We start from the raw sequence: 23,630 nt of genomic DNA on the forward strand, positions 1-23,630 counted from the left end.
ACTCGGAACGTAATCGGAGATGATAATCCAAGACGGAATCTGTCGAGCCTCGGGTAATGTTTCAGAAAAAAGTTTTGTATTTCAGATTTATAATACTATTAATCTCAGAATAATATAAATATGTTTATCTTCGTCAAAGATATCGGTTCTACTTAATTCTAATTATGTTTTAATTCACATTTTCCATTCCCATCCCTGTAACAACATGTGCGAGCTATATTGGAAAATCTATAGAGCTATCTTTCATACAGTGAACACCTTCAACCATACTGCAGACTATTTTACAAATGTATATGTGTGTCAAAACTTTCTGTTGAACTTATCCTTTATTACACAGACATGTAAACATTTATAGAATTTTCCCAAATATATGTAATTACCAATTAATATTATCATTTAATGATCTAATGTCTTTTAATTCATAATGAGGGCTAACAAACTCTGTGAGAAAACAAACCCTGGGTAAAATGTTATAAATTTAAGCCAACAGACATGCTATTATTTTTTCCAAGCTGCAAATATGTCTATGTCTTCGGTTGTCACAAGTATATAATTTTTAAAATTGATAGATTTGTCTCAAGACAATTAGGCTGTTTGACTGTTGATTGATACATGTATATATATATATATATATCTATACAATGCCAATTAGGTATTATTATTCTGGTATCCATGATTGATTTGATATAGCTTTGTAAGGTTTGAAAGTAACTCCTGTGACATCCCTCCTTCAAATTGTTGAAGTTGTCACTAACTGTAGATAGATATAGATCTGATTATATACTGATCGAGACTACATACTATAAACCTGAGACTACTATAACATGTGTTATAGTAGTCTCAGTATAAACATACAAGACCACCTCTTGCTGTAGTCCTTCTAGGAATTCCAAATTCGGTCTATTTATCTAATTTGACTGCACAGCCCTTATAGGATTAATTAGCTTAATATGCTTAATAAGAAAAATTAGGAGATGTGGTATGATTGCCAATGATACAGCTATCTGTGAGCCATAAAAGTGTCCTGTGAAAAGTGTCCACCCGGACACATTTTCACAGAAAAGGTAAATTTAAATGTGTCCGATGCTTTGAAAAAGTGTCCATTCAATCGGACATAATTTCATGATAAAATACTATTATATTCTGTCCTGTAAAGGTTGATTTTCAATAAGAGGACATTTTTACACATTAAAAAGTGTCCTTTAAAGGTAAATAATAAAAAAGTCACTGAAATGATTTAGCTATATCTAATTTTCTATTACTAAAACAAACCAATCAAGAATCAGTTATAATTTGATATAAACAAAAATGGAAGGTGTTGAATTCCACAGCATTTTCAATTACAATCGTATCTTAGCTATAAAGATGTCGACAAAATGTATCCACCAGCCTCAACTGACAATGAGAAAAGAACTTTGAGGAGAGAAGCATCCAACTATAAAATGAAAAATGATGAACAGTACTTTACAACTATTGATCAAAAAAAAAAAAGAGAGAGTAAAACAACTCGTAGTGCACAATGATAAGCTATACATAATTACACATGGTGATGATCACATTTCGTATGAATTCAATCCTCCAGTTTACATGCCGTGTTTTAATAGAGACAAAACCCCCATGCTAATTTAAAAACTTCAATTTAGATAAAGAACTGTAGCTATGTATACATTTTGTAGGTAATGAGAGTGGACACTTTTTCGTGGGAAATACTGTCCTTTCTATGAAGGACACTTTTTCATATAATAAAATGTCCTTTCTTTGAAGGACACTTTTTCACATCTGTGGACACGATTTCATAGGTAAATATTGTCCTGACGATATTTCATAATAACACATTATGTCCTTGGACACAATTTACTGTGAAAAAGTGTCTGGTGGACATATTAATTTCATGGCGGACAATAATTAATCCTACATATCCACATGATCCACCAAGGACCAAAGGACACATATCTAGTCCACGTTGGTATCATGTCGATCTGTCCTCAGCAATTCTAGTCCATTTTAAAGTGTCATCAAACCCATCATGCCTTGTCAAAGATTGGAATATAGAAACTTTACTGAAAATATGAAATCAGTGGAAAAAAGAGGATATGGTTTACATGGTATATCAATTCATGACACAAACTCATTATCATGACTACAATACATACACATGAAAAAACTGAAAGCAAAGGAACAGTGCTTTTATTGCTGTTCTTTATCTCAAATGCATCACTGCAAAGTACAGGACAGCTCATAGCACCTGTTTGAGCAGAATTCTCTGTCTGATGTCTATCACACTACATCTGTGGATTAAAAAGCAACAGCTACTTGGTAATATCAACAAATTATAAATAATTTCTTGTATAGAAATGTAACAAATACTGTCTTACATTGTCAGAAAATCTCACTGTTAAATACATAAAAACAATCAAACATTTAGACAACTGCTAGGCATAGCAAGATATATACATTGTACATGTATGTTAGATAACTTGGTAGGAAGTTACCTATGAATAGGGAAAATAATTTATTTGGACTGAATACAAATTTCAATAAACATACTGGCTAAAAGTGGGAAAATGAAGCAGCACACATACTTTGTAGGAGAAGTCATCTCAAGAATAGATATGCCCAAACTGTAAAAATATTTTAAAGCATCAACTACATATTGACAGGTACATGCTGTGTTTTTATATATTATTATGTTGCTGTCTCATTGGGTTTTGTTGTACATATCCTTCAGCCATGAATTGTACCATTTGATTATTTCAGTGAATCTTCAATCTTACATATTTGAATTTATGTGATTAGTATTATAGCAACAGATGAATGGAAGATAATCTACTTTAACAATTTAAGAAGATGAACCTTTTGCCTCACAGCCACACTGAATTTCATTCTCCAGAGTACTGGGACAACTTTTTCAAAAAAAGAGGAACCAAAGCTTTTGAATGGTAAGTTAATTTATTTCTTCTTTTTTCTTTTTTTCTGAAGATATATGCATGTGAACAGGATACATATTTTCAAAAATAATGATACTCCTTGTAAATTTGATCATTTAGTTGAACTTTCATGTTTTACCAAACAATTAAAGATGTACATTTTGGAAGGATTTTGTATTCCTTTATTTTCTCCAAAATATTATTAGTTGTTGAACTCTGAAATTATTACTGTCTTCCCCTTTGTCACAGAAGTGAGACTTTGGTATGCTGTTATAAGTGTTGAAGCATCAACTAAAGTTAAAATTTGTGATTAAGTCTATTTAATGGGAACCACTTCTGGCATGTGACTGGTACTTGTAGATGAAAACATGTGTCTGGCATACACAATTATAAGCCTGGTATCTTTGATGAGTTTTTGATATGAAATTGTATTAGTATTGGCATATCTCATTTTGCATGGAGTTATTTGGCCCAACACCTCACTTATAATCTATTTATATTTGAATCATAAAGAAGTAGATGCCTGGCCTTTTTAGGTCCATATCTATATAAGTATAATGAATGCAAACTATGTCCTCATTTTATTCATATCACATGTGGAGGCCTTATATATGTCTCACAGACAAAGATTAATTATGTAGAACTAACAAAATTTCTTGCTTTTTGTTAAATTTCTATATGTGCTGACACTGCTGAGGGGATAGGCATACTTTGAACAGTCAATTTTATGCATTTGAATTTGAAAAGAATCTGTGTTATTTGAAATATATCATTGATTTAAACAGGTATGGAGAATATCCAGAATTGTGTGGAGTTCTACACAAATATATAAAGCCCAAAGATAAATTACTGGTTGTTGGCTGTGGAAATTCTGTCATCAGTGAAAATCTGTATGATGTTGGTTACCATGGTATTGTGAACATTGATATAAGTGATATAGTCATTCGTCAAATGATAGACAAAAACCAAAGCAAAAGACCTGATATGAAATTTCTTAAGAAAGATGTGAAACAAGTTAGTAATTGAATATGAACAAGAAGATAAAGTTGAATGTGAACAAATTGATCAAGTTGGATATGAACAAGTAGATAAAGTTAAATATGAACAAGTAGATAAAGTTAAATATGAACAAGTAGATAAAGTTAAATATGAACAAGTAGATAAAGTTGAATATATGTATTAACAAGTAGCTAAGTTGAATATGAACAAGTAGATAAAGTTAAATATGAACAAGAAGATGCTGGTGAATGTGAACAAGTAGAGAGAGTTGAATATGAACAAGTAGATTCGTTGAATATGAACAAGTAGATAAGTTGAATATGAACAAGTAGATGCAGTTGAATATGAACACAAGTAGATAAAGTTGAATATGAACAAGTACAGAAAGTTAAATATGAACAAGTTGATCAAGTTGAATATGAACAAGTACAGTAAATAAAGTTGAATATGAACCAGTAGATCAAGATGAATATGAACAAATAGATCAAGTTGAATATGAACAAGTAGATAAAGTTATATGAAAGGATGATATTGTAACATTTCTAAATTTATAATGTAGTATGAAAAGGTTAAAATAAATGTAACACTAAGAACATGATCAAGTTAATTATGTAACATGAAAACATTATTAATATAGCATAAACCTAGTTCTGACATATACCAGAATATGAAAAAATGTAACATTGTCAAGGGATTATTTTGAACAAAGAAGAAATGTGATATGTACACATCAAGAACATAAAGACAATTAAACTTGAGCTTGTCGAATCATGAAATAAGAAATAAAATTAAAAATTTCATTAAAGCACATGATATTACTGATATAGTTATTTTGCAGATGGATTTTCAAGATGGAGAATTCAGTGCAGTGTTTGACAAGGGTACTCTTGATGCCTTGATGGTTGATGAAACAGAATCTGTTGTTGCAGATATTGATGCTATGTTTAATGAAATAGGACGTGTCCTTAAACAAGGTGGAAGATACATCATAATTACATTGCTACAGGATCAGATACTGAAAAAAGTTTTTTCTTATTTCCCTGAACTGTAAGTAATCCTCAGTCAGTTTTATATGTACAGACAAAAAAAATGGAGCCCATTCTTTTGTGATTTATTAATTTATGAAAAATAAATCTTTTATGTGTACAAAGAATAACTAGGAATTGTGGTATATTATCACCCCCAAGTAATAATTATATAATTTACCATTGTTCCCCTCATCTACCATGAGGAAGGACTTAACTCATAAAAGCTATTTTTATAATGGATGTGAGGCTGCTTCTGGTGCATGGTCAATAAACACTAAACATTATGGTTGATATGGCTATATATATCAATTTATATCTCATGTTTGAGTTGTTTTTCTTGTGTATTGTCTATATTGCAATTGTTTAATATAAAAAATAATCACTGTACTGATTATGCCCATAATGGGTCCTGTATTAGAAATACAAATTTATTATACCCCCGTCTGTCCATCCGTCAGTCCGTCCGTCCGTCCGTCCGTCCGTCCGTCTGTCCGTCCGTCCGTCCATCTGTCCATCCATCCGTCCATCCGTCCATCTGTCTGTCCCATGAATATTTTTCGTCAAATCTTTCTCAGGAACTACATTAAATGGATTTCTGAAATTTGGTTTCAGGGTTTATATAAGTCAGCTATACAGTGTAATGCGTTTTCAGATCCATCACTCAACAACTTCCTGTTTACCTAACACTTACATCATTTTTCACATGACATCCAAGTTGAAAATTTTCGTCACATTTTTCTCAGGAACTACATTACAAGGATTTCTGAAATTTGGTTTCAGGGTTTATATAAGTCAGCTGTACCATGTGATGCGTTTTCAGATCCATCACTCAACAACTTCCTGTTTAACGTCAAGTATTTGGGCGGGGGTATCATCAGTGAGCAGTAGCTCACAGTTTCACTTGTTTATTTATTTTTCTACCAAATAATACAAATATACATAGAAAAGTCATTGGATGTGAACAGAAATAACTTTTTTTTATGGGCATGTAATAAGGTAATGTTACCAAACAGTGTATAAAATTTCAATGAATGGTGTCATAAATGTTTATGGTCAATTTTTAAGATTTATTTCTACACATTAATTTTCAATTAAAATAAATTCTAATCTTTTCTAATACAACCTATGAATAGGACAACCTTAAGTGGCAATATAAAATCTTACACCATAGATCAGTTGACATGGAGAAGCAACATCTTATATCAACCAGCAGTGTATTTACCATGATTTACCTGTACAGTACTAACATTATACAAAAACAATCATCTTTTCAGTGGGTGGCCGATTAGAATCCATCTTATCAGTACAGATAGTTCAGAAAACAAAGATTTCCACATGCCAGTGTTTGCAGTAGTGCTGACAAAGTTCAAAAAGTTACCAAACATGAAACAGGTTGGTTTATCTATTGACTATTGTTTAGTGTATGCATAGATAGACTTAGAACATAAAACAGGTTGGTTTATCTTTTAACTATTGTTTTGTGTATGCATAGATAGACTTAGAACATGAAACAGGTTGGTATATCTATTAACTATTGTTTAGTGTATGCATAGATAGACTTAGAACATGAAACAGGTTGGTATATATATTGACTATTGTTTAGTGTATGCATAGATATGCACATGAAACAGGTTGTATATCTTTAGACCAATTTCAAGTTCTTTTTTATGAATGGGTAACACTGATTGTGTGTAAATGATGTAGTTTTACAATCAACTCTTACTGTGGCGTAACAACCTAAGCATTGTGACTTTCGAAATATATGGGAAAATGTATAAATTGGAAAATCGTCTAATGACTGCGGTTCAATGTATGTGGACAAAAAAGAGGCTGAAGATACCAATGGGACATTCAAAACTCTATAAGTTGAAGAAAAACTGACAATGTGATGGCAAAAAATGAAAAACAACCAAAAGGCAAACAAATCAACATAACAATACATAGAAAACTAAAGATTGAGCAACAGGCACTCCACCAAAAACCAGAGTGGACTTGGAACATTAAACTAAAGATTGACCAACACACACTCCACCAAAAACCAGAGTAGACTTGGAACATTAAACTAAAGATTGAGCAACACGCACCCAACCAAAAGCCAGAGTAGACTTGGAACATTAAACTAAAGATTTAGCAACACACACCCCACCAAAAGCCAGAGTGGACTTGGAACATTAAACTAAAGATTGAGCAACACAAACCCCACCAAAAACCAGGGTGGACTTGGATCATTAAACTAAAGATTGAGCAACAAGCACCCACTAAAATTCAGGGTGGACTTGGAACATTAAACTACAGATTGCGCAACAGGAACCCAACCAAAAACCTGGGTGGACTTGGATCATTAAACTAAAGATTGAGCAACACGCACCATACCAAAAACCAGAGTAGACTTGGAACATTAAACTAAATATTTAGCAACACAAACCCCACCAAAAACCAGAGTAGACTTGGAACATTAAACTAAAGATTTAGCAACACACACCCCACCAAAAACCAGGGTGGACTTGGAACATTAAACTAAAGATTCAGCAACACACACCCCACCAAAAACCAGGGTGGACTTGGAACATTAAACTAAGTAAGTAAATTCCACAGTTAAAGTTAACAGTTCACCCATTATTATATTCATGAGTTCTTTAGTTGCATTATAAACATAAGAAGATAAGTATGATTGCCAAAGAGACAACTGATATAATAGTACCATGGATGTTTTGTCAATTATACTGAAACCGTGAATATATCTATAGTGTTGCAAAGGTCTGACACACAAAAAGTTTAAATATAGAAGGTAAAAAATATATTGACCAAAAGTGTATTTTCTGGGGTTTTTTATGTTGTTAGGTTGCTGTATCATGGATATATACTCAATCCCTCTTGTATTTACACATATTCATCAACTAAATCTAACACAAATTTCTTTTACAGTTAAGCAGGACCAAATCAAGAGTTAATTTTCTATTTATAGATCCTTGAAGTATCAACAGTAGAAGATAAAGTGGAGAGATTTGATAATGTTGATAGAGTGAAGGGAGTACTCAAAGAGATGCAGTATTATGCATTAATTAGACAGCAGATTAGTAAAAGGTTTGGGCAGAGAAAACTATACATTTCGAAAACTTGTTTTATGCAAGAAATAGAAACTTTGCAATGGTTGTGAAAAAAAGCCAAATTATTATTGTAAATTCAGAAATTCAAGCAATGTTTTCCAATGCTAAAGTTTTAGACTGAGTATACCTTTTGATAAGAACAGGCATCTTACAAATAAGGGCTTTATGAAATTTGGAATTAAGATTCATTTGAAAATGCTATATAATACTGTTAAGCGTTTTCACACACACTTAACTTCATGTTTACTGAATACAATAGCTCACAGTTCAACTTGTCCATACAAAATCTGGTGGTTTGAAACAGATATGTAAGACATAATTCAAAAATTTAAGTATTATTTTTGACAGAATAATGTCTCGTGAGCATCTTTAGGGTGTTATTTCATACATTTTTAAGGCTTTAATTTTTCTTTTAGTTCATGGCTCAAAGAAATCTTATACTGTCACCTTTATATTGCATTTTTAGCTGATGAGTGAATGTTATCATTTTTGTCACATGGCTAGTTAAAAGTGGCAAAATATCAGAAAATGGAAAATGGAAAATCAAAGAATTTTTTTTTTAAGTACAAAATTCACACTAACATACTTGATTGCATTGCAGCATCTTTTAATCTAATCCTTAAACTTTCAAATATGTTTATTTTGGACAAGTAAAAATTGTTAATTTTTAATTTTTTTTATTTATTTCAGAAATATGAGTAAAGAGCATGTGTCTTTGTGTCTGTACAGTGATATATCCACATCACCTAGATACACTTTACATATCGTTGACAGTACACAGAATCTCAAACAGAAGTTTGCCATTTTCATTGTGCCACAAGGGAGGTAAATGTAAAGCCTTGTTTCCAAATGATATGTAAATATGTGTTTACCTCTAAGTCTATGATGTTACAATTCATATTCTCCACTCAATGTAACAGAATCTCCTAAAAATTTGGAGTTTTTTTTTTAAATTATATAATACAAACCAACAGAGGTAAACAATTATACTGTCCTTTTTTTAAAGTTTCATTGATAAGATTTAAAAAGTATGCACAGGTCATCATTTTTAAACACAAATTTTCATTCTTAACCTATAAATTTTTAATCCTTTTCAAAAAGAATATGAAGGCCCAATACAAGATGTCTTTCAGCTATTTGTGAAATTTGAGTTACTGTCTCTCTGATGCATACCCCAGATCTTCCTTTATGCTTATAAAAATGTATAATTTACAATAAATATCAGTAAGGTTAAATTGCTATCTACCAAAAGGACTAGATTTAAGTGGGAATGACATCACCCTAGAGAGAAGAATCAAACCAATGTTATCTTCAGTAATGACAAGATTAACTGACTCAACACGCCATTTAGTAGTCATATGGAAAATCAGTTAGTTGGGACATTGATGTAGTATCCTCTTCATTCACAGCATAAAAAAGTCATGGGAAGACAAACAAATACTATGTTATCATTATACAGCAATAACATCATACAAAAAATACTTTGATTTTAAATTAGTTTGTGTTTTGTTTGTAGAGAAACAGATTGGCTGTTTGCAACAGAAGCTGGTAGGAAGCAGCTTTCAGATTCTGCAGGATTTGAAAGACTTATTGTTGTATGTTTACATCGAGATCATACATACACTGATTTGGATAGTATAAAAACAGAACTTTCCTCTAAAGTTATGGAGTTGACACCCCCAAATTTCAAGATAGGAGTACAGGTAAAATCTTGACATAAATATTTTTCACTTTTTATATGATTACATAATTTTAAGTCTCTTGAGTAGAGAAATATCATGACACACTCCTACAGAGGTAGAATCATTTGAAATCATTGGTGAGATGCTTTAAACATAAGAGTTATCTCCCTTTTACCAACCAAAAAACATAATATATTTCATACTGTTTTTGACATTCATTATCTATAGAACTACCTATGTATCTAGTCCTTATTATACCCAGAGGCATATTGGGCAAGGACTAGATCTTTCCACTCATCTCTGTTCTGTGCTGTCTTTTTTATCTCACCCCCGCTGATTCCCTTTAGTATACTAGTAAAACTGTTATCTAAATTACATTAAACTCTAATTTTGATGTGACGAATGCATAATGTGGCTAAGAGGTTCAGTGTTCTGGTGTTAGTCAGAAGATTTTTATCATGATTCATTTTAAACTTTAGGTACCATTCTTGTCCCTGGGACAGGATATTGGTAACAGACATATTAAGTGTAAAGGACACAGTGATATGAGTGGAGAGTATGTTATAGAAGATGTGGAGGTGGATGGAGATATGTACAGGAGACTGATATTCTCCTCTAATCCTAACATTGTACAGTCAGAGGCAAAGCTTAAATCAGGTTTATATTTGATATATTTAAAAGTTATATCCTTTTCTCTATTTGAAATCCATATTTTTTGTTGTTTAGGAAATAAAATCTATGGTGGATTGCCTATTTTATGATAAGTAAAGAGTGGTAGTTTTTTTCTTCAGATTATGGGTAAACAGAAATTTGATTTTTACTTCCAACGAGACAGCAACCCAACATCCAACATAACCACCTATTAGCTTCCTATTGATTTTATATGATTTTGAATTAAGTAAGGGACTTATGGAATAAAAACTAGGCAAGTTTTCATAAGGCCAACTAAAATTAAATAGTAGATTTTCATCCAGATTTTTGAAAAAAATTGGGTGGGTGGGAGGATTGTATTTTTTAATTTTTATGTCCTCCGAAACCCTTTTGTAATGTGTTCTTCGTATTCAAGCGTAATAATAAACTTATATCATTTATATATAAGGAATTCTACAAAATTTTTAAATTCTTAAATAAATATTTCTGATTGGCAACCACTGTTCTACATTGCCGCTTAAGAAACCTATTTTCATTTAATACCAGGAACATGGAGAAATGCTCTCTTTTAGACTACCCAGTACACTAAACTTATTTTGCTTTCTAAACTATGCTTTATAGTCCCCATGAAATGAAGGATATGCATTGGTATGCAACACAAGTATTATGATTACAGAGTGAAATGAAAACTCAAACTGTGTTGAAAATACTTTTAAGATTCTTATGCAAGATGCAAATATAATTTCAATGTAAAACGATGAACTTAACCAAAAAGAAGAAGTTGTTTAATGACTCTATTGAGGGGCTGTGGACAGTGGGTGTTTGCTGTTTGTCAATAAAAAACGACAGCCTTGGGGTAAATCTAAGGGCTTGCTATAATACATTGTGTACATTTGCTGACTTTTTTGGGTCATAATTCACACAAGCACGAACTTGTGCGAAGTTCGTGCTTGTGTCAATTTATTTATTCCAGTCATGTTTTTGTACCAATGTGTTCCAGGAGTCTTGCGCTTTGAATATCATTCACAGTCCAAATTTCCTAGAAAAATCCACAGTTTTCCATAATCGCTGAAATTTGGGACATGCTGCAATTTGCGTTCTTGGACACCATCAATTACTCATAACCCGAATTTTCCATGCCCTTCCCCTAATCAATCTCTATTTTCGGAAGATAATGCTTGCATCATGGAGTAGCAGAACTTGTCGACTTAATTATTTTGGTAAAATTATTGGAAGAAATACTAAAACCGAAATTTTCAATAGGAAGTTTTGAATGAAACGAAATTTCAGGTTACGGAATTGAGCAAAATCCGAAAATCATAAACTTTTAAAAATAAAAAAAATCTGTGCAGGACCATTTCAGAGGGGCGGGCAGGGATGAAAATCTATCAATTAATTTTAATTGGCCTAACTTGAATATGATTTTGAAAATCCTTAGACATTTTAAGATTTTTTTATTGAATTATGCTTTGGTGTCGAGTAGATAGTTGACTCATTAGCAGATATACTGCATCTCCCTTTTTTTTAGACAAATTGTCATATGTCTCACTTTCATGTTTCCTGATGAAATTTTTACATTCTGTTTTATTCATTCAATAACATGTATATGAAATCTACATTCAGTGTCCACTCTTACTGAGTTGTGGATAGTTGGATCATGGGCTCTTGGCACAATTGTTTACTACATTTATGTTTATCTATTTTATAAATTATAGAGACACCAGTGACATTTGGAATGAATCATTTAGATAAAAATATTTTCTTTTGGCAGTAGGAAAGAAAAAAGGAAAGAAAGCAGGGAAGCTAATTATAGATCCAGATTATTTGGCTTGTCAACATCATATTTCTATGATAGCTGGTCTTGGATTTGTCCCAGATATTCATCAGTTGAAAGGTAAGTTAAACATTTAAAAGTTATAACAATTGCTGATGGCATCTTAGATAGACACCATATGTTATTCTAACAGTGTTGTAATTGTAAAAAAAAGTTTCACAAAATAAACAATGCAGAAGTTAATGTGACAAGACTATCCATATTCATAACAGGTTCAATTTTCCCATTGATATTTGGATTGCTGTTGCTTAAGCATCTTTGTATTTCCTTATTTAGCAACTATAGTCATGCTTCAATTGTAAAGCAAATTTTGGCCAATGAAATATTGTCCCCAATACAATAGTTAATGATTATGTATCATGATATGGTGTCCTCATCCATGAAATAATGTCCAGAGAAGGACAATATTTCATAGTCTGATAGTACTGCATGAAATTTTGTCTTGTGAATGGAGGTTATGAAAATTAATATTTTGGACAATGATACCATTAAAGTGTTTTTTTCATTGATAATAAAAAAACATATATTATAAGTGATCATCAGTACTTTATAACTAAACAGTATAATATGGTACAATTAACATATTTGACTTAAATCATTCATAAATGAAAATTTGAAATCTAAAATATCAGCTGCCAGCCACAATGTGAACATTTTTGGTGAGTGAGTGCAGCAAATGAGCAAAAAAGCTTCACATTGTGACAAGCAGCTGATATGTTAATGTATCTATACACAGAAAACCTGATTATCTGTTTATCAACTTTACACATGTATTCCCCATTCCAAACTAAAAGACAAATTGAAAGAGTTGGTCATGCTTTGTTTCATAAAAAAGAATGGCTTATGTAGATACAAGTTTCTTGGCTTAGGGAGGGATAAATCGTACTTTGTAAAAATTGTAAAAAATCACACTGATTCAAACAAAAAATTCTCTAACACTGACATTATCAAGATGCTTGATTTCTTAATTGACAACATATTTGTTATGTTTGGAGGACATATTTTTCAACAAACAATAGGCATTCCCATGGGAACCAATTGTGCTCCTCTTCTTGCTGACTTGTTTTTATACGCCTGTTTACGGGACGTATTATGGTATACCTTTGTCCGTCTGTCCGTCCTTCGTCAACATGTCGGACATTAACTCAAAAACGCTTTAACCAATTTGCATAAAACTTTGGTGAATTGTTTATTTCTATTGACGTGAGCTCCCTTTCATTTTTTATAAATTTTAGATTTTACGTTTCCGACTTATGGGGTTTTATTCATTAAAAAAAGGGGGATTTTCCAGTTTTCAGACAATAACTCAAGAATGTTTTCACCAACTTGCAAGAAATTGTGGTGAATTGTTTATATCTATTGTCATGAGCTCCCTTTCAATTTTTATATATTTTAGATTTTACGTTTCCGAGTTACAGGGTTTTATTCATAAAAAAAGGGGGATTTTCCAGTTTTTGGACAAAAAATCAAAAATGCTTTCAGCAGTTCTTATGAAACTTTGGTGAATTGTTTATATCTATTGATGTAAGCTCCATTTAGAATTTTATAAATTTTACATTTTACATCTCTGAGTTATGGGGTTTTATTCATTAAAAAAAGGGGGGATTTTCCAGTTTTTGGACAATAACTCAAAAATGCTGTCAGCAATTCTCCTGAAACTTTGGTGAATTGTTTATGTCTATTGATGTAAGCTCCCTTTACATTTTCATAAATTTCTAATATGACATTGAGAATTAATTGAACTTTAATTGTTTATAGTCTGACAACAGATTTACTAAGTATTGCGCAACAGCACAGTGTATTGCACAACAGCAAGAAATCTTTAATTGAATATAAATTCAATTCATATAACCAATTTCAAGTTCTTTGACTACATTTATTCAGAAACCTATAATTTGTCAAATATTTAATACAATCCAAATTCAGACCTGTATCAAGCTTGAATTTTGTGTCCATTTTTTGCCCCAACTGTTCAGGGTTGGACCTCTGCAGACGTATCCAGCTGCGCTCAGCGAAGTAGTTTATTTTTTCATATGAGGCTGACATCATACAGGAACTTCTTAGGAAGAAAGAAAAGAAGTTAGCGGTATCCTTTTACTTCACTTTCCGCTATATAGATGATGTTCTCTCACTAAATAATTCAAAATTTGGTGACTATATTGAACACATCTATCCCATCGAACTTGAGATAAAGGATACAACAGATACAGTTAAGTCTGCGTCATGTCTTGACTTACATCTAGAAGTTGACAATGAGGGTCGGTTGAAAACAAAAGTTTACGACAAAAGAGATGATTTCAGCTTCCCAATTGTGAACTTTCCATTTCTATGTAGCAACATTCCAGCAGCGCCTGCATACAGAGTATATATCTCCCAGTTGATACGATATTCCAGGGCTTGTGTTTCCTATCATGATTTTCTTGATAGAGGGTTGCTGCTCACAAGGAAGCTTTTAAACCAAGAGTTCCAAGTGGTGAAGTTGAAGTCATCCCTTCGTAAATTTTACAGATGCCATCACAAGTTGGTTGACCGTTATGGAATATCTGTTTCACAGATGAAGATGGATATGTTCCAATTGTCGTAACTACAATCTCATCCCTTTCCCCTGAATGTGACCTACCGAATTAGACATATCACAGGGTTTGTACTTACATGAGCAACACAACAGGTGCCACATGTGGAGCAGGATCTGCTTAACGTTGTGGAGCACCTGAGATAACGCCCAGTTTTTGGTGGGGTTCGTGTTGCTCAGTCTTTGTTTTTTATGTTGTTTTGTGTACTGTTCTTTGTCTGTTGGTCTTTTTCTTTTTTAGTCATGGTGTTGTCAGTTAATTTTCGACTTATGAGTTTGAATGTCCCTTTGGTATCCTTCACCTCTCTTTTATCATGCTTTTTCTGGTATTTAGGCTTGACAAAAGTAAGCTTGATAATGTCTCCTCACACATTGTGATATTGCTGATAACTTCTCATTGGACATTGTGATGTAGCTGATAAGTTCTGCTCAATTCTCAAAGCCTTGATACAGAAATTGCAGAGTGACTGAGCAGGTTTTAATATAGGCGATGGGAAGGATGATAAAATTAGTTATCAATTGCTAACAGTTCACCTTACTGTAAAATGTCTTCTACATACCTCTTATAGTAATAGAAGTATTTAGTATTATCAATGTCCTTATATTCATTTTTGTCTTTTATATAATTGTGGTTTGTGGGAGTTATTTTGCAGATTTAAATTTTGCAGTTTCGGTACTTGACATTTAAATTTGTTGATTGTACAACTTATTGCTTGTATTATCAACAATCAATACATGTATTAATGTTTTCATATTGATGAAGTAATCATACCACATCCTAATTGCATGTGTATCAAATGAACAACATTTTTGATGCAAGAACATATTCATTTTATGTTTTGTTTCTTTTATTAGATGGAAAACTAAGTGCTTTGTTGATTGGTCTTGGAGGAGGAGGCCTAGCTACATTCTTACATCAACATTTTAAACAGGTTGGTTATATAACACCTTTATGTATATTCTATTTTCACTTTGCTTGGGAAAATGCAACTGTAGTTGAAATTTGAAAGTTATGATATGTCTGTCCTTTACAAGTCTTTTAGAGCATATTGTTCAGTGGTTGTCGTTTGCTGGTGTGGTTCATAAGTGTTTCTCGTTTCTCGTTTTTTATATAGATTAGACAGTTGGTTTTCCTGTTTGAATATATGTTATAGCTTGCTGTTCGGTGTGATCCAAGGCTCGGTGTTGAAGGCCGTACTTTGCCCTATAATTGTTTACTTTTTACACATTGAGACTTGGATGGATAGTTGTCTCATTGGCACTCATACCACATCTTCTTATTTATATTTTATGATATCCCAAGCTCATGGAGTAGTTGGTATACTGCATCCAAACATGTCTGTCTGTTTGTCTGTCCTTAACTTTTGCTACATATTACTCAGCTTCATTATCAAGGAATGATTTGATATTCAGAAACTTTATTATGATGAGTTGTACTATGCAAGCAATATTCAGATCTGTTGGGCAGTCAATTCCTATTTGACAATTCTTTAATTTCTTATTGCAACACATTTTGATATATTTTTAGCTCACCTGGCCCGAAGGGCCAAGTGAGCTTTTCTCATCACTTGGCGTCCGTCGTCCGTCGTCGTCCGGCGTCGTCCGTCGTCGGCGTTAACTTTTTACATTTTGAACTTCTTCGAGAGAACCACTGAATGGAATGAAACCAAACATGGCATGAATGTTCCTTATGAGGTGCTGACCAAGTGTTGTTACTTTGTAGCCGATCCATCATCCAAGATGGCCGCCAGCGGGGGACTTAGTTTAACATAGGACCCTATGGGAAATGCATACAAATGACTTCTTTTAGAGAACCACTGAATGGAATGAAACCAAACATGGCATGAATGTTCCTTATGAGGTGCTGACCAAGTGTTGTTACTTTGTAGCCGATCCATCATCCAAGATGGCCGCCAGCGGGGGACTTAGTTTAACATAGGACCCTATGGGAAATACATACAAATGTCTTCTTTTAGAGAACCACTGAATGGAATGGAACCAAACATGGCATGAATGTTTCTTATGAGATGTTGACCAAGTGTTGTTACTTTGCAGTCGGTCCATCATCCAAGATGGCCGCCAGCGGGGGACTTAGTTTAACATAGGACCCTATGGGAAATGCATACAAATGACTTCTTTTAGAGAACCACTGAATGGAATGAAACCAAACATGGCATGAATGTTCCTTATGAGGTGCTGACCAAGTGTTGTTACTTTGTAGCCGATCCATCATCCAAGATGGCCGCCAGCGGGGGACTTAGTTTAACATAGGACCCTATGGGAAATACATACAAATGTCTTCTTTTAGAGAACCACTGAATGGAATGGAACCAAACATGGCATGAATGTTTCTTATGAGATGCTGACCAAGTGTTGTTACTTTGCAGTCGGTCCATCATCCAAGATGGCCACCAGCGGGGGACTTAGTTTAACATAGGACCCTATGGGAAATACATACAAATGTCTTCTTTTAGAGAACCACTGAATGGAATGAAACCAAACATGGCATGAATGTTCCTTATGAGGTGCTCACCAAGTGTTGTTACTTTGTAGCCGATCCATCATCCAAGATGGCCGCCAGCCGGGGACTTAGTTTAACATAGGACCCTATGGGAAATGCATACAAATGACTTCTTTTAGAGAACCACTGAATGGAATGAAACCAAACATGGCATGAATGTTCCTTATGAGGTGCTGACCAAGTGTTGTTTCTTTGTAGCCAATCCATCATCCAAGATGGCCGCCAGCGGGGGACTTAGTTTAACATAGGACCCTATGGGAAATACATAAAAATGTCTTCTTTTAGAGAACCACTGAATGGAATGGAACCAAACATGGCATGAATGTTCCTTATGAGATGCTGACCAAGTGTTGTTACTTTGCAGTCGGTCCATCATCCAAGATGGCTGCCAGCGGGGGACTTAGTTTAACATAGGACCCTATGGGAAATACATACAAATGTCTTCTTTTAGAGAACCACTGAATGGAATGAAACCAAACATGGCATGAATCTTCCTTATGAGGTGCTGACCAAGTGTTGTTACTTTGTAGCCGATCCATCATCCAAGATGGCCGCAAGCTGGGGACTTAGTTTAACATAGGACCCTATGGGAAATACATAAAAATGTCTTCTTTTAGAGAACCACTGAATGGAATGGAACCAAACATGGCATGAATGTTCCTTATGAGATGCTGACCAAGTGTTGTTACTTTGCAGGCGGTCCATCATCCAAGATGGCCGCCAGCGGGGGACTTAGTTTAACATAGGACCCAATGGGAAATACATACAAATGTCTTCTTTTAGAGAACCACTGAATGGAATGAAACCAAACATGGCATGAATGTTCCTTATGAGGTTCTGACCAAGTGTTGTTACTTTGTAGCCGATCCATCATCCAAGATGGCCGCTTGCCGGGGACTTAGTTTAACATAGGACCCTATGGGAAATACATACAAATGTCTTCTTTTAGAGAACCACTGAATGGAATGAAACCAAACATGGCATGAATGTTCCTTATGAGGTGCTGACCAAGTGTTGTTACTTTGCAGTCGGTCCATCATCCAAGATGGCCGCCAGCGGGGGGCGTAGTTTAACATAGGACCCTATGGGAAATACATACAAATGTCTTCTTTTAGAGTACCACTGAATGGAATGAAACCAAACATGGCATGAATGTTCCTTATGAAGTGCTGACCAAGTGTTGCTACTTTGTTGCCGATTTACTGTTCAAGATGGCCACCAGGATATTTTATTAAATAACAGGACCAATATTAATCAAAATTTGGCCTCAATCATTATTTGGGTATCTGTTATGATTTTTATCTATCTTTACATGATTTCTAAAACCAAAGTAGAGTCAGGTGAGCGACACAGGCTCTCGAGAGCCTCTAGTTGTCAAAAACTTTCAATTTTGTTCTGATTCTTTTTTGTCTAAAAATGGACACTATTAATTGTTATTTTTGGCTTCATTAAGCTGAAGTTCCTTGGGATAAATTCATTGAGCATGGCAAAATCAGCATCAATCATGTCATCTTTTGTTACTAGTATTCAAACATATACTCCATGAAGCATATCAAATACTCCCAGTGTCATTACAGTCTGTATGGCCTTTTAAGTTCCAAGCCAAATGTATTGCAACCTGGTCTTTTGAGTATTTCACCCTTTGTTTTTCTATTTCAGATAAATCTGAGTGTTGTTGATATAGATGATGCTATGGTTAATATAGCAACCAATTGGTTTGGTTTTGTTCAGGATGAACTCCTCACTGTACATGTTAGTGATGGATTAGAATTGGTTAAGAAGGAAGTAGAAAATGGTATGAATTTGTTAAGATGATATTTTATATGATTACCTGATCTTGTTATTAACAAAATGACTATATAAAATTGACAAGCAGTTCAAACAAGTGAAAAAGGTAAATCTTACAACTATAGATTATAAAATGACAATGCTATGATGAAAAAGAGATGTGGGATATATGTCCATGATGCAGCAACCTACCATCAGTGAAATGACAATGCTATGATGAAAAGGAGATGTGGGGTATATGTCCATGAGGCAGCAACAAAGCAAACAAAAAAGAAAACATGTAGAGGTCTGTATACTAATTTCAAAAGTAGACAAGTGTTTAATAATAATAGAGCTGAAAAAAGTCCTACAATAGAAGAGATGGTTTATGTCATTTCTTTGTTAGAGAGTGGCCAATGTTGAAGATGCACTTAGATCCAGATGAGCAACACAGGTTCCTTAGAACCTCCAGTTATTTTTTTATTTGATTGATTTTCGGCTTTACCAGAGCAAAAAATAGACCTGACTTTATCTGTGTAATTTGTTGAGTCAGGTATCAAAGTGTGATCTTTTCTCACAATTGTTTTGACATAATTTTTGTCTCGCCTTGACGGAGTCAAAACGCGAGACATAGGTATGCTGTTTCCGGCGTCGGCGTCAACAATGCATTAGTTTGTAATAAGGTCTAGTTTATGGTGAACCACTAGTGGTAGGTCAATGATATTTGGTATGCAGTTGTATAAGCATTGGCATATCTCATTTCCATGGAGAATATTTGGCTCCGCCCCCTTAGTCATGGTGTATAGACTTCGAAAATTTTGCTAAGTTAACATGTATTAGTTTGTGATTAGGTCAGTTCAAGGGGAACCATTAGTGGTAGGCCAATGTTAATTGTTGTTCAGTTGTATAAGCATTAGCACATCTCATTTCCATGGAGAATATTTGGCCCCGCCCCCTCAGTCATGGTCTATTGACTTTGAAACTTTTGCTTAGTTTACATGTATTAGTTTGTGATTGGATCAGTTTAAGATGAACTGCTAATGTTAAGTCAATGATATTTGGTATGCCAATGTATTGGCATTTGCAAGTATCGTTTCCATGGAGATTATATAGCCCCACCCCTGATCATGGTTCATTGACTTTGAAACTTTTACATAGTTTACAAGTTAATGTTTGTGTATAAGTTTGTTTAAAGGGAACGACTTATAATAAGTCGATGGTATTTGGTATGCAGTTGTATTAGCATTGGCACATCTCATTCCATGGAGATTGTTTAGCCATGTACCTTCAGTCATGGTTCATCAACTTGAATATTTGCATAACTTACATGTTAAAGTATTGCTATTTTAATTTCAACATTTGCATTATCAAAATTACAAAAAGGCGAGACATATCTCTGTGATAACAGTTTATTTATCAACTAAAGGTTTGAAACGTCATGTGATTATGTTGGATGTTGACAGTAAAGATACTTCTGTTGGTATGAGTTGTCCGCCACAGGCATTTGTCGAAGAGGAATTTCTGCTCAACTTAAAGAAACTACTTAACAATAATGGTAAGGTAGACTGGGAAATATTACATTGTTATATAATATCTTAAGAAGACAAATTATAATGTTTGTTGCACCTCAAGTAATGTATTTGTAACAACAAAGTCCTAACATCATCTACTGTTGCTCTCATCATTCCAAGCAATGAACTTCCTAGTCAATAAACATCCTGAAGTGTGTACTTTGAAAGTTTAGTCATTGGACTTTGTTTTTACTATGGGAATAAATGACTAACTAGTTTGATAATTAAAATAGAAATTAAGGGATAACTACCATTAATCACTTTTTTGTCAGAAATTAAACATACCCTTTTGAAACTAATTAAGAAGGTTTTAAACCTGATAACAGCTGGCAATACTTAAAAGGAAAATATTTTAAGGAAAATTATTTTTGATGCCCCCGCAACTAAAAGTTGGAGGGCATATTGTTTTATCCCTGTCTGTCCGTCCATCTGTCCCATTATGGGCATATAGTTATTCCACATAACTTCTCCTACAGTTTGAATGCTAGGAAGTTTTCACTATGCTGGCTGTTTGCACATATATTGAATGTGTGCATGTGGTCAGGGTTTTGATTTTTATTAATATTTGCTCTTTTGGGAGATATTTGAACTTTGTCATTTTTATATGACCGCAAAAAAATTTTGTGGTCAGATATTGGTATGACGTTGGCGTCGTCGTCGTCCGAAGACACATTGGTTTTCGCACTCTAACTTTAGTTTAAGTGAATGGATCTCTATAATATTTTACCATAACGTTCAATACCACAAAAGGAAGCTTGGGATTGATTTTGGGGGTTATGGTACCAACAGTTAAGGAATTAGGGGCCAAAAAGGGGCCAAAAATTAGCATTTTTATAACTTCCAGACATAAATTGTGTGTTAGTGTATGGATCTCTCTGACATTGTACCACAAGGTTCCATATCACAAAGGTAATGCTGGGATTGATTTTGGGGGTAATTGCCTCAAAATTTTAGGAATTAGGGGCCAAAAAAGGGGCAAAAAACAAGCATTTTTCTAGTTTCCGGACAATAACTTGTGTGTAAGTGTATGGATCTTTATGAAATTGTACTACAAGGTTCCATATCACAAAGGGAAAGCTGGAATTGAGTTTGGGGGTAATTGCCCAAAACGTTTAGGAATAAGAGGCCAAAAAGGGACCAAAAATAAGAATTTTTCTAGTTTCCAGACAATAACTTGTGTTCAAGTGTATGGATTTCTCTGAAATTGTACTGCAAGGTACCATACCACAAAGGGAAGGCTGGGATTGATGTTGGGGGTAATTGCCTCAAAATTATAGGAATTAGGGGCAAAAAACAAGCATTTTTCTAGTTTCCGGACAATAACTTGTGTGTAAGTGTATGGATCTTTATGAAATTGCACCACAAGGTTCCATATCACAAAGGGAAAGCTGGGTTTGAGTTTGGGGGTAATTGCCCTAAATGTTTAGGAATTTGAGGCCAAAAAGGGGCCAAAAAACAAGCATTTTTCCAGTTTCCAGACAATTACTTGTGTTCAAGTGTATGAATCTTTCTGAAATTGTACTGCAAGGTAACATACCACAAAGGGAAGGCTGGTATTGAGTTTGGGGGTGATGAATCATAAGGGGGTTCAAAAAATTTGGGGGGGGGATTTTTTTTTCCCTTTTTTTTCTTTAAATTTTTCCCTTTTAAATTTGTTATTTCTGATTTATATATAAAAGCAAATAATAATGATATGGTTTGAATAGGTAAATTAAAAAATTTTAAGTTCTTATTTGTATTTTAAAATAACAGTTTGCATCTGCGGGGACATCATTTGTGTCTCCCAGACACAATAATATCTCAAAGAAAGTCCTACATTGACTTTGTTATATTACAGTTACTTCAAAGTGGAGTGCAGGGGCATCACTTTGTCTAGTTTTAATCATGAAACATAGATGATTTGACTAAAGGCTACTTAAAAAGACTAAATACTAAGTGGAAATATTAATAAAACAAGACGTAAACAATGAGACATGAACCCCAAAAAAATTGGGAAGACATTTATCAGCAGTTTTGTTGAATTCAATGTTCATCTGAATTGTACAGCATTATTTTTTTCAGGAGTATTGATATTAAATCTGGTTTGCCGGGATGAAGATATGAAAAAGAATGTGATTAAGCGTCTTACAGAAATTTTTCATCAGGTTGTAGTGAAAGATATTGAGGAAGAAGTCAATCAAATAGTTTATGCACAAAATAGGACAGAACAGACTAACAGTGAAACAGGTTGGACTAATGACACATGTGATAACAGTGCTATGAAGAATCCACCAACTTTAATAAGTCCTGAAACATCAAAATATTTGAATTCTTGTGTAAAAGGAACTGATATTGATCTTTCAGATCAGTTTAAAAATATGATTATTATAGATAGATAAAAAATAAATATTTTTAAAGTGGTGATTTTCTACCTATGTTGCCAGAGGCTAGAGCAGGTCTAGTAATGGTTCCACTCTATGTGTCTGTCTGCCTGAAACACATAGAGGGTACATACTTTGTGTCATGTGAAACTCCCAACAGTTTTCCTTCAACAGTATTTTAACTTAACTAAACTCCTGACAGTTTTCCTTCAGCAGTATTCTAACTAACAATGATTGCAGAAAGAAAGTGTACATCTCCATGTTGGTCAGAATTCAATCATTTTTTCTCCAGTTTCCCATGTTTTGAACATCGTTTTTTCCCCATTGCTATAAAGGGTATCATGTGTAAACATCATCATATGATTTTTTCAGGTTTTTGTTGTTAATTTTTATTTGGGTCAAGTTTCCTTCGGATATTTTAATGGTGTTGGCCATGTTTGGAGTTAGTTAGAGTCATTAACCTTAAATTCTGAAAAAAAAGGATCATATATGTACCATTCAACATGTTTGGAGTTTTTGTCTTGCCTGCGACGAAAGTCATGGAAAGCGAGACATAGGGATTGCTTTTCCGGCAACGACGTGAACAATTGTTAAGTTTTCTACTTAGTTTG

At 33.8% G+C, this 23,630-nt stretch overlaps 1 protein-coding gene across 4 annotated transcripts; it reads left to right on the forward strand.

Moving 5' to 3' along the window:
- The first annotated feature begins 7 nt into the window (after positions 1-7).
- On the forward strand, positions 8-23,060 carry LOC127728641 (eEF1A lysine and N-terminal methyltransferase-like). Of its 4 annotated transcripts, none has more exons than XM_052236168.1 (14): positions 8-53; positions 2,797-2,939; positions 3,713-3,941; positions 4,765-4,973; positions 6,229-6,346; positions 7,920-8,038; positions 8,752-8,886; positions 9,578-9,764; positions 10,223-10,400; positions 12,166-12,288; positions 15,656-15,732; positions 18,981-19,116; positions 20,515-20,643; positions 22,721-23,060. In XM_052236168.1, the coding sequence occupies exons 2-14, from the start codon at positions 2,848-2,850 to the stop codon at positions 23,035-23,037; spliced, it is 2,049 nt and encodes a 682-aa protein (XP_052092128.1). In that variant the 5' UTR covers positions 8-53; positions 2,797-2,847; the 3' UTR covers positions 23,038-23,060. The 4 variants fall into 4 exon arrangements, with proteins under 4 accessions (XP_052092128.1, XP_052092131.1, XP_052092130.1 ...); XM_052236171.1 differs by having other exon boundaries at positions 12,169-12,288; XM_052236170.1 differs by having other exon boundaries at positions 2,805-2,939.
- Positions 23,061-23,630: the final 570 nt, after the last annotated feature.

Source organism: Mytilus californianus, unplaced genomic scaffold (genome assembly GCF_021869535.1).
Source record: "Mytilus californianus isolate M0D057914Y unplaced genomic scaffold, xbMytCali1.0.p SCAF_2, whole genome shotgun sequence".
NCBI classification, from domain to species: Eukaryota; Metazoa; Mollusca; class Bivalvia; order Mytilida; family Mytilidae; genus Mytilus; species Mytilus californianus.